General features: G+C 37.7%; 1 protein-coding gene across 1 annotated transcript; it reads left to right on the top strand.

Annotated features, from left to right (window-relative positions):
• Window positions 1–451: 451 nt before the first annotated feature.
• Window positions 452–5,313, top strand: LOC148842519 (transcription factor MYBS3-like). Its single transcript, XM_088956735.1, has 3 exons — window positions 452–1,108; window positions 4,228–4,436; window positions 4,664–5,313. Exons 1-3 carry the CDS (start codon window positions 808–810, stop codon window positions 5,186–5,188), a joined length of 1,035 nt encoding a protein of 344 aa, XP_088812861.1. The 5' UTR covers window positions 452–807; the 3' UTR covers window positions 5,189–5,313.
• The last annotated feature ends 7,806 nt before the right edge of the window (window positions 5,314–13,119 follow it).

Genomic DNA, 13,119 nt, shown 5'->3' with positions numbered 1-13,119 from the left:
CATAATAAATAAAAAAATCAAGTAATCAGAAATTTCTTGATTAATCTACACAGAGTACACGCACTGACGCTCTCGGATCCATTCCATCCAGGAATCATATTATTATGTCCCAATCCAGTAAATAATCCGTAATCCGCTATTCTACTTCTTTAAACAACCAAACAATTTGATATTTTTAGCTGTCCTTCCCTGCTTTTACCCTCATTACTCCAAGGGCATTTCTGTCCTTCTGTACAAATTCCAGAAAGTCAAAACCCATCATATGCTTTCCACAAACGGAACTTGGTGTTTACGGAAACCTACCCACTTGACGAAACCGAGTACATCAGACGGTCTCAATTGGACACATCGTACATCCATCCATCACGATTCTGAACAGATCGGAAGGATTCTTGATCTAATGGACCCCACTAACAACATTAATCCAACAAACAGGCCATATTCATTAACTACACCCGTTCATTCATTCCTCCAGATGGAAAAATTTTAAAAAGAAAAAGCAAAAACAAAAATGGATATAACAAAAAGAAAAACCAAAAAAAAAAAGAAAAAAACCAACAGGAGGAACACAAATACATGCAAGCAACATCTTCCGTTTCTGAACTCTCTGAAGTATATTTACATTCTCTTTCCCCCTTCTGTTCTGTCTTCCTCTCACCGTCCGATCGCATTCAACCGTGCTCCTCTCTCTCTCTGCAACTAAGCTTGTCTCTTCCTTGATCTTTTCTCTGAGTAATACACGGATTAGCAGCGGAACCGGACGCCTAAGAACTAAGAAGAGGAGAGGAATAGGCGGAGCGGAGTGCAATGACTCGGCGGTGCTCTCATTGCAGCAACAACGGGCACAACTCCAGGACGTGTCCGATGAGAGGGGGGTTGAAGCTCTTCGGTGTTCGACTGACGGATGGCTCTATAAAGAAGAGTGCTAGTATGGGCAATCTCTCCTCTGCTCACTACTACTCGTCCTCCTCTGCTGCGGCTTCCGCCAACTCCAGTTCTCCTCCTTCTGATCCTCTTCGAGATCCGACGCCCGTCGCAGATGGTTATGTCTCTGACGATCCTGTTCACGCTTCTTGTTCTTCCAATTGCCGCAGCGAGAGGAAGAAAGGTGACCTTTTGCTTTTTGTTTGATTCAATTATCTTTGGGTTTAGTTACTATTTGGTTGATTTGGAGTTTTGTACCTTCTCATTTTTCCTTGCGATCATTTGTTATGGATTCATTTGGATCCATGGAATTGTGTCTTGTTTGGATTTTGGATAAGTTTGAGATTTTGATTATTTTTCTTCATTTTTTAAATTTGATCTAATTTTTGTCCAGCCGACAGCTAAAATAGTTGGGATTAAGGCCGAGTTCAGTTTGGTTTAGTTTTATTTATCTGCTTGTTATCTTATTTTGACAGTCTTTAAGACATCTTTACTCTCTCATAGATTTTCCTATTGTCATCCTATTTTCCTGTTTATTGTTGCTGTTGGGAGGGTGGGATGGGTGGAGCATTTCTTCATTTAGTTATCCATTTTTCGGTTCTGTATGCAATGGTATAAATATCTTTAACGAGTTGTACCTGTTCTTTTATATTTATTTTTACTGGGAATTTAATACATTTCTTCCTTAGTTTTTAAACTTTTTCATTCTAAGCCACTCATTTTTTTTTTTTTTCTGTTTCAGACTCTGTTGTATTAGTATGAGCTTCTTCTTGTCAACAGCAACTATAGTTATCTAGAGTAAAGAGTTTATTGATTATGTCAATCGTTTTCCTGTTCTTTGTATTTGCAAATCTTTTTATGCTTACAATTGTGCATTCCTAATTCCTAACTATCTAACTATAAAATCTATTGTTACTCATAATTCCAAAAAAACCCATGAAACTACAACTTCAGACAAACTTATGAAACTATATACACATGATACTTCAAGGAGTTCACATTGTTGTCACAGCACTTGCGAGTCACGAGTTGCAATTCCCCAATTAAATATGGACATGAAAGCAACGAAGTAACAACAAAAAAGAAATGTGATGTTTTGAGTTTTCACAAAAGGTTGGTATGTCCATGTTTGCTTGGAAGATCACAAGGAATTTGCACAATGTTTGTGCTGTATTAGGCCTTTGAGGGAATCCTCAATCTAGTATTTGACTTATTAGGAAAAGTAGAATTAGAAATCCTTGAATACTGAGTATTCATTTTTTTTCCTTTTCTGATTTGCAAGATAATTTTTATGCTTTTCATTTTCATGCTAATTATTTCTAAAACCAAATTAACACCTATTATGTCATATATCATGGTTTAGAGTTTTTGTTTTTAATCCCTTCTATATGAATATTTCAAAGCAGTAGAGGATATGGGTAAGATGTTCCTATTTCATACCAAATAATGGAAGCACTAGAACTTACATATTTGTGCTTTGCAGAATTCACAATGAACATGACATCTAACACAGACAATGCTCAATATGCATAAATACATGCATGCATGTGTGCTTGATTTGTATGTGATAAGTGTGCTATTTCTTGTATAAGCTAAGTTTTCAATGAGTACCCATTTCTGGAGTGTCATCATCATCATATTATTTGTTTTTTTTGGTAAACTTATTATTACTTGGTTTTAAAATTTTAGTATCCTATGACTATACTAGTGTCAGAAAATTCCTTTACTTCTTTCAGTTGTTCTTTCTTTCTACTAGGATAGGGGATTGATCCACATGATGCACTGTATATATTTGCTGATTATTCTGTTATCAGCTTCAGATGCTTCTGATAAGATCTTCATACTATTTTGTTGATTCTTGTTCTTTGTTTTTGAGTCTTTATGATAAAAATATTTTTATTTGAAATCTTGAATCTTTATTGGAATAGTATTCTATGTTTTGTTCTGGACAAAACAGTGGCTTTCTTTTGTGGAGTAGAGATTGAGCCTTGAATTCTCAGCTTTATTCTTTTATATCATCAATATTGTTGTCTATGCTGCAAAATGTTCCTAATAAGATGGTTCTTGTTGTACAGATGGAGACAAACACTTTCAAAAAAAGTCATTCAGTTCAGAAACTTCATACATTATCAAATGACCTATGAGTTTAATTATCTGAGCCCTTCTGATGGCGACAACCATTAGATTCGATCTTTTTCCTTCCCAACAGACACATCTATCACATTCATCTCTTTCTCCCTGTGCTTGCTTCATTATGCATGCCTTTAACAGTAAGCCAGGGGCATTAATGATTTAGGTCAAGAGATAATCCCCAAGCCTTCCATCAGTGAAAATATTTTTGTTTCCCTCGGTATTTCTTTATTATTCTGTAATGTATGTCATGATCATTATTTGCTCAATCTAAAGTTCAAGTCATTACTTCCACCAACTTTCTTCCCCTTATTTCCTTTTCATGTTTTTTCTTTCAATGGTACTGACTTGTCCACCATCTTACCTATGTCATATTTTTTCCACACATCATCATCATCCATGCCTTATCCCAACTATATGGGGTCGGCGATTTTTTTCAATACATACATATGGATTTAAGAATTCCTGGCTCTCCAACCTTGCCATTCATTTTTAGAAGATATTGTAGGGAAACTGTAATTATATGGATTTTCTTCTTACCATATTTTAGGATACAGAGTCATGCTTCTATTCAATCTTTCAATTCCAGTCTTTATTAGTTCTTCTTTAGTATCACTACCTTAAATAATTAGTTTCCTCCTTTCTTGCATATTGTTTTTCAGTTTTTTGTTTTTTTTTTTTTTCGCTTCACTTTCACCTCACAATCTTCCAGACCTTTTGTGGTAACAAAATGTGATATCAAAACAGATAGAACTTTTCTTCTAAGGAGAGTTACTCTTAGTCAATTCTGCAACTTGGAATATTTTCTAATTTTGAACTACTATGAAGTTTGACTTCAGAACAGCAAGGAATTGGTTTCTGAAGAAGAGGCAGGTGGGGAGAGAACAGTTGCAAACTTACAATGCTATTATGCAATTGCAGATTCAATACATCCACTTAATTATTTTTAGGTTTTTAAAGCTTCTCAGAATCAGTGTTTCAAACACCATGAATGAATGGTGGTTGAATTGTTTAGACCATCAGCCAGTGTCCAAAAACATTTTGAGTTAAACCCCGGGTAGTTGAGGATTTTGAGTATTTTTATCTTTTTAAAGCTTATCAGAATCAATGTTTCAAACACCAGAATTTGATTATTTGATTATTTTGTAATTAGGCTTCCACTCTGATTTTCAGGGGTCCCATGGACTGAAGAGGAGCATCGGTTGTTCTTAATGGGCCTGCAGAAGTTGGGGAAAGGGGATTGGCGTGGGATAGCACGTAATTTTGTCATGTCAAGGACTCCTACCCAGGTAGCCAGCCATGCACAGAAATACTTCATCCGACAGAGTAACTCAACCAGAAGGAAGAGGCGCTCAAGTCTATTTGACATGGTCCCGGATATGGTTTGTCCAGTTCCTCATTCTGTTGTTATATTATTAATCTTCCTTCAAATTTGTTTCTGGGGCACATTTTACTAAATTCTCTCGCTTTTGGACAAGTACATTGAAATCATAAAGGAACTCTTTCCTTGGAATTTTAGACATATTAGAATAGTCTTAGATATTATGTAATTTGCAATTACCACAGATACAGTGTGCATGAGTAATCTTTGTTTTTATTCTATTTTCAGTCCATTGATCCAACAACTGTGACAGAAGAGCAGTCGTTGCTTCATTCTTCTCAGGCTGGAGAGTCAGAGAATGTTAACTTGCTGCCTCCCTTGCATCTCCCACTTGACCAGGAATGTGAACCTATGGAAACCACTTCTGACGAGACTGTCAAAGCTGATGAGGGTGTAACAAGCAGCAATATTTTGCCAATGATTTCAACACTCTCCCCAGCATATCTACCGGCTGCATTCCCATTCTGGCCACCAAGTCTGGCTCCAGCTGTTGGAGAAAATGTTGGGGAGATTTCTCATCATCAGGTCCTAAAGCCAACCCCAATCCATTCCAAGGATCCTGTCAATGTAGATGAACTGGTGGGCTTGTCTACACTTAGCCTAGGGGATGTTGCTACTGGCCGTATGGAACCTTCAGCACTTACACTGCAATTAATCGGAGCTCCATCAAGGCAATCAGCCTTCCATGCAAACCCACCCATCAGTCGGTCAGATTTGAGCAATAGCGGCAGTAGTGCAATCCATGCAGTTTAGATCAAAGAGAATGGAGGTTCTATGTAACTCGTTCTTTTTTTTGTCCGCTTTTCTTTTTTGGTTTTCCTTATATAAAATTATAAATTTCCCTAGCATTTATGTTTTATTTCTCTTTTTTGGGCCCATACGAGCTTCTTTCCAGTCTTCCAGATATGCTGTAAAACAAAAGACTAATTTAGAAAATCTGAGCCCAAATAGCTTGATGGTTCTCAGCTCCTCGCGTTGAAGAGGGATATCAGATATGCTGCGAACACAACTGTCCCAACTGGCCACGTATACCTATCATGAGGGCACACGCCAGTGTACATAGACATGAGCCACACCACATGTGGATCTTAATCTCTTAAGGCTATGTTTGGTTTGAAGGAAAATGTAGGGAAAGAAGGAAAAGGTAGGGAAATTTGTATTGGTTATTCTGTCTTTCCCTTCTTTTCCCTACCTTTTCCTTCAAATCAATCATAACCTAAATGTTTACCGAACACCAGCATAGCATATTCACTGGCAATTAGTAGGCTGGCGTATCTACTCTAGACCTGTTTATGGGTCGGGTCGGGCTTTCACTCTGTATTAACAGTATGCTGCCCAAGCTCGAGCCTGCTTGGGGTCGAGCTTGGCCCTCATAAAAAGCCCATGGGCCCGAGCCCGAAGTATATAGTTCATGCCACTGCTGAAGTGGCTGAATAGAGAGAGAAATTATAAAGAAAAAAAATAAAAAATGTATATATTAAATTATTAATATATATATATATATTATATAATAAATATTCTATATTTTATATTATATAAATGAGTCGGATCGGGTTGGGCTTTTATGACAAATTCTGAGCTCGGCCTGATAAACAATCGGGTTTGGTGTTTTGGGCCTGAGGTCAGGCCCACGGGCTTAATTACATGTCCAAGCCCGATCGGGGTGTGGGCTGGTTCAGGCCGGGCCATCAGGCTACCTGGCCCATGAACAGGTCTGATCTACTCCCTCCACAAGTCCATCCCAGAACGATCGCCCCACGACCTGCCTTCTCCTATAGAAACTGTGTCAAAGGTTACTTCAGCCCCACTGAAGTTATCATTTGGTTCCACGGGTCCAGCTAAATCCTCTTTCTTTCCTTCCTTTTCTGTGATGTTGTTGACGGTGATGGATAAAAACAGTTTCAAAATATCAAAACATGCATATCTGTGTATATCATACTTGAAATTCCACTTTACTAGCCTGAATTTTTGGGGCAGTGTTAAGTTTGGCACCCGATCTATCAAACATGTCACTGCAGTATTAAACCTTTCAAAAAGTGTCAAATTGGTCCCTGTTGTTAATCAATCGTCAGTTATTTGTTGAAATTGTTAAAACTATCATTCAAAAGAAAACTTTTGGCATATAAGAGTACGACACTTTGAACTAGGGGTGTCAAAGAACTGGTTTTAGGTTGGACTCCGTCAAAACCAAAATCTATTTGGACGGATTGGACAGATCAATAAGACATATTGAATTTGGATGAACTGGACGGACCAATATGACATATTGGATTGGTCCCGGTCCGTCCATAATGAATTTATATTAGATTGACCCAATATCTGGTCCATTGATAGAAGATAAAAACATAAGTGTAATAGACCAGGTTTGAGTTAAAACCAATCTAAATTAAACAGGAATTTGAATAGATTGGACAGTCTCTGAACCGGTCCAAAATGGTCCAAAATATTCATTGGACTAGATTGGACCAGATCCATTTGTAATGAACTCACACTAGACTGGACCGGATTGAACCAAATCCAGTCCAATTGACACCACTACTTTGAACCTTGGGTGAAATTTTGAAATGAAATCCTTGCCTTGTGACCAGAATAGATCTCTCCTCACAAATTTCAATTTGAAAACATTGAAACTTTAGACCATCTTTGTTACTTGTGAAAAACACTGATAAAAGGTGGAGCAAAGGGGCATAAGGGTTGGACAGGGAGAATAGAAAGAATATAGGGTGATTCGAGACTTGTCATCAACGTTTGAAAGGTTTTGAGCATCCTCCCCACCCCCCACCTATTGTATTAAATTGTTCTAGATTTCAATTTGTTTAAAGGATCGATTAAGTATCTTATGTACATGCATTTAGATAGGTCTATTATGTCGCTGACTTGTTTGCAAATTTAAGGCACTCAGAAGATTCGAATGAGTGCTCACAAGACTGTGTTAACACCGTGTTAGTATAGTCTTTTACAGCTGTGCATTGGAATATCTCTATACTTAAAATTTCAATACAAGATTGTAAGGGATTGTGCACAGTCTTGTGAGGACGAAATTCGATTTTGGCACTCAGTCCTTTCTTATTCTGAAAGCCGTTTGCTTATTTGTATTAACAAACCCAGAGTGGCTGGCTCACACTCGCATATCATCTCAACTAGAAATAGGTTAGGTTTGGCACTTGGCAGGGGAAGCTTCCACTAGGGAACCTTTGGCCATATTGGGTGGCGTAAGGAACTTTACTACATGATCTGCATTATTTCTCGTATTGGATGAGTAATGTATATTTGGAAAAAGAAAAAAAAAATGCACCATAATAGGCCAAGGCTCTGCCCTTTCAAATTTTAACAAATGTTCAATCTCTGCTTCACCCCTATTGACAGCAGATCCTTAGATTCAGGGTGTCTATTCACTATTGTGTATTCCATGGTACTAAACAATAGGGGTAGCCTAAACTCATACCAGCGCATTGGCACTTCGCTACGGTGTAATTGTGTAGATATCCTTAAATTGGATAGATGTTCATTTCTCTAAGAGGGCGTTCTTTTTTTGGGTTTTGAGAGGGGAGTATGTTCTTTTTCCAGATTTATGTGGGTACGAGATGGGAATATTTCCCATCATGTATTAGTAACATTTTCCATAAATAATAACACATAAGTACGGGAGATGTTTCCGATGCACGGTGGGATATTCTTGTGAGGTCGGTGTGAGGCATCATGCATGAGGAGCAAATCCGCCGGTCTTGTGAGGACTAGAGAGTTTATTTTTCTGAATATCACTTACCCAGGGAAAGTTTATTTTTTAGGTAAGTGATACCCATATCCTAGGTGGGTAAATAACTTTCCCACCTAGGGGGAAGTTGGCAATACTTGAATGGGACAAAAACGTCCCTATTAATAATGGATTCTTATGGTTAAAATGGGCATTGCCTTATTTACATGGGTAAATGCACTTACCTTACCTGGGTAAGTAACTTACTGAAAAACAAACGGGGCCTAAAGTCCACATTAGTCCTATATCCCACCCTATATTAGCTATATTTGGTTCTATGTGCATTTATTAGAAAAAGACACCACATCAGCATCACTTTGGCATTGACATTTATTGTACAAGAAACCACTGTTTGATTTCAATGTTTATCAGATAAATATTAGAAAATAGAAATATCCCTCTGGTGAATTGTAAGCTGAGGTGGAAGATAATTTTATAAGATGTTACTTGAAATGTCCAACCAAACAACAAAAAACATTTAAAGTTATATTATTTTTTAATAAAATGTTTATCTAAGAAACACTCCATCCATAAGCGCCCACAGAATCAAACACATAATAGTTTTTTCCAACAAATATCAACCATTGAAAGTTTGCTTTACTTGAAAACCTGCTCAAAAGAACGCCTTATTATGGACATATGGGAATTGGGGGTGCTTCGGTTTTCAAATTTGCCTCTTGGAAATTGGCCAGAAAAATAAATGTCGGCTCCTTTTGGGTTCCTCCCAAATGGACCAATCACTGGATCCCTTTTCTCCCACATAGTGTAGAATATAACGATACTTTTACCATTGATAGTCTAAAAGATTAAAGCTGCAAAAGTGATTATAAGAAAAAGCCTCAAACTTGACCAACCTGTTCAGGCCCGTTGAGAAGAGAGCCTGGCCTGAGTTGGGCTAGCACTAAAGTTCAAGTGGCGCCTGGGCTGGATAGCTCCTGCTTTACCCCAAGTTAGATCAAACCTCAGCATGAGAGTAATTATGTGGATGGACCTTCATGGGTTCTCACGCAGCCCTACAATCAAAGGGGCCGTTTGATAACAGCCAAAGATGCTGAACCGAAAGCTTATTGGTTTGTCTTTTAGGCTCTGTTTGGAAAGAGTACAATACAACTCAGTATTAAAAGAGTATAAATACAAATATGTATAGTTAAATATATAGGTTTAAAAATACAAAATACAAAGCCTCGCACTGTATATATTGGTATTTGTACTCTTTCCAAATTGAGCCTTATACAAGGTTTTACATTATATATTTATATTTGTACTGTTTTCAAATTGAGCATTGGGCTGCATTTGGAAATGATGCAAATAAGTGTGAATGCAAATATGTAGAATGTAAAATGGTCCATATAGATTGTAAAGTTGGGTTAGTTGTGCATTGACAATTTTACCTTGTTACCAAACAGATTTTTAACCGTAATGGATGCAAACACAAATTCCAATAAAGCATATTCCTTTTTTATCAAAAGTCCACTTGAATGCAAATTTACTTCATTTTTATTGATATACTTTTACATCTTATTATCAATGTAAATATGCATTGTAAATGTGTTTTCTATCATTTGTTAATGCATAAATGTAATGTTGTCACGGGCAAAAGTGAACCAAAGTGCAAATTTACCCTAAACTGGGATTTACACTCCATTTGCATCGTTTCCAAAAGCAGCCTTAGTAAATAAAATTTTAAGAAGGTTGTGACCAAAAGGCATACAATAAGTCTTTTAGTTCAATAATTTCAACCATTATCAAACGACATCTAAGTTGATAACTGCAATCCCAATCATCCAATTCTCATACAAAAAGGAGATTAGTGTGATATTTGGCATCGTGCTGATTCTTCCTTATCATGGTTTTTAAAACTGAACCGGTGATCAAACCGGTCAGGGGTCCGATTATTGGGTCGAACGGTCCGATCATTTGAACCAAATGCTCAAATGTTTTAAACTCATTGGCGAGCGTCAACAAGTATGGTTTTTGGCATCTGTTTTAAACTCCGACCAGATTCACCTCTGAAATCGTTTTTTGCTCCCATGCATTAATAGAGTCTATTACAACCGTTAATGTTATCTCCTCCGTATGAAATTGAAATCTCATCACTCATCACTAATGTTGCCATTTGGATTGGTTTTCTTACTCAAATTCTCTTCTTCGCTAGCTGATGTAGTGTTCCCTCTCTGAGTCAAGTTTGATGAAACTCGCACACCATCGGGGGGCATTGGAGGGGGAACAAATTTTGGAAGAGGAGGCGGAAGAAGATGATGGCTTTTCTTTTATATATGTTTTCTGGAATTTCTTATATATGTTTTTGCACCCACCGCAAACCCAATCATTTAGAAGTTATTTTTGGTTTGTTACCAAGAGGTGATTGATGTCAGGTTTTGTATATGTATCAATAGAATATATTTAGGCTTAAACCCGAACCTGGCCCAACCATCGAGCCTAGGTCTTGAGCCCGGGCCCAAGCCTGAGCCCAACCAAAAATTTAAAAACAATTTTTTTTATTCAATAAAAAGTATTTTATTTATATGAAAACCTGCAAAACTCAAAAGTAATAAATAACTCACTATTACTCCAAAAAAAAAAGAGAACAAAGAAATATATATATATATTATTAAATAAAATATATTTTTATTATTTAATATATAATATCAAGTTAGACTTAGGCTTGGGTTCGGGTTGGGCTTTTATGAGAAAGCCCGAGCCCGACCCAAAAAAAAAGTCAGGCCCAGTGCTTTAGGCCTAAGCTTGAGCCCGCGAGCCAAAAATTATGACCAAGCCCCACTTATAACGGGTCGGGCCGGGCCAATCCATCAGGCTACCTTGCCCATGAATAGGTTTATTGATGCCTAGGTTGTTCAAAATTACTTGATGGTGATGACTTGTCTTGGTTATTCTGTTCCTTTTTTTTAATATTTTCAGTGAAAGCATAGATACTCTGATTGATTGATCAACATCTTTTACAATGATTTGTCTTGCAAAACTGATATTAAGAAATATATCCAAACGCTATTTTTGTTCATGTAGAACAAAAAGTTGTTATTAAAGAACAATTTGTCAAACGTATCTATTACTCCTGAAGAATAAGAAATAAAATTCTAATTCTGAAACAGGAACAAGTGGGAACATTGCCAAATAGAGCCTAACAGTGCAAGAAGAAAATCTAAGAGACTGTTTGTCAAGTCTTTTAGAGAAAATCAAAGGAGGTTCTAAGATTTTGCATTAAGATTTGAGCAGCCTAAACCCATTTGATTAAGACATGTTTTTTTGCACGTCTTTTCACGCCAAACGAAACCTAACTTTACGGTCGGAATCTCCTGTAGGGGAAAATAGCACATGGAGAATATCTATTTTAAATTCGTGAGGATAACGGACCCCTCCACTATTACTTCCTTCCTTCATGCAATACATGTGTCCTTTTATTCATACATGACAAAGACATAATAGCCGATGCCTGATGGTAAGAGAAACACGAGGAGTTTTTTCGCCTTAATGGGCCACACAAAGGAGTAGTAGCCCATACCCATTGATCTCCAAACCCGGGTGAAGGTGAGAACCGATCCCACGTCTCCACAGGTGGAGAGATCTTACCAACTGAGACAGTATCCAGTTGACACCTTAACACGTGGGGTCATTATAGAGACCTAATGTCCTTAACCAGACTGTGAGACTGCTACTGGGTTATTTGAGTAAAAAACACGTGGGCTCATATATAGTCCGTAGGCCCTGTACTAACTTATTTTAGTGATCGCAATTAAATGTTTATTAAAGGAAACGTTATTGAATGAATGTGTGACAACTTGCAGGCTTTTGTAAGTCAGTCGAGACAGGCCAAAGGGAACCCACATGTGTTACCCAGTCTTCTCCTTTATTCACTTCACTCTCATTTCATGTGGGCTCCCTTGGGCCTGCCTCGACTGACTTACAAAAGCCCGCGAGCTGTCACACATTCATAATTCATTCAATATAAATGTGGGATATTTATAAATCCCGTGGAAAATATAAATATGGTCACAAGGGGCGTCACGTGGGGAGGACGGTGTGTGTGAGCCTTACTAGAATTGAGTTCACATCTCTGCCCCACAACGCCCCACAGCATATCTCTGCCGTGTATTGAAAGTGATAGATTATAATCACATTCATCGTGTATTTGAAATATCTCCGGTGAATAATAAATGTGGTGAGAGGTCAGGTGTGAGGAGCAAATTCTATCTCATTTTGAAAACATCTCTCAGTAATAACACTATTAAGACCGATAGTATCATCAGGAGATGTTTCTAATACATGGGGATGTGATGTGGGACATTGTGGGATAGGGATGTTTCAATGTATGGCGGAGATGTGATCTCACTAGAATTACTTTCTGATTAGACGGGCACTCGGGTAGCAGTGCAGTTCAATGTTCTCCTTTCAGTTTTTAACTTTTGACGTTCAGCTGCTGCCACATGAAGTTGGGCTTCTCGTGTGTATTTGTATTCAAGCGAAGAATCAATTGGAAAAAAATAAATTAAAATGTTGCCACGTGGCAAACATTATTCCATGCAGCAGTTACAAATTTGATGAAACTGCTAAGTGTTAAGACTAAAATTGCCAACTAGTAACAGGATGCCGCCCCTCACAGGAGCAAGGTTCTTAGTTCTATAGCTCGTCATACTTCTTCATAACTGAGCTGGTGGGGCTAGTGACAGAATATATGTAGAATTCACTGTCACATTACAAAGAGCCCGTCTACCCACGGGTTTGAATTTTTGCCTCCTCGTACCAGGCATCCCATATGATCCATTCAATTACAGATCGTTGGAGTTGTATTTTATGAGTACTACTATTTGTTTATAAAATAGGCATACAGCCTAGGGCTGTAGTTGGGTCGGACTTGGAGTCAGCTATATCGAATGGAATACAGTTATTGAAATTTTAAATCCAATTCCGAACT

This window comes from Nelumbo lutea, chromosome 8 (genome assembly GCF_056320005.1).
Source record: "Nelumbo lutea isolate HS-2025 chromosome 8, American lotus-T2T, whole genome shotgun sequence".
NCBI classification, from domain to species: domain Eukaryota; kingdom Viridiplantae; phylum Streptophyta; class Magnoliopsida; order Proteales; family Nelumbonaceae; genus Nelumbo; species Nelumbo lutea.
Note: the sequence above shows the minus strand (reverse complement) of the source record. Positions and strands in the feature narration are given on the sequence as shown.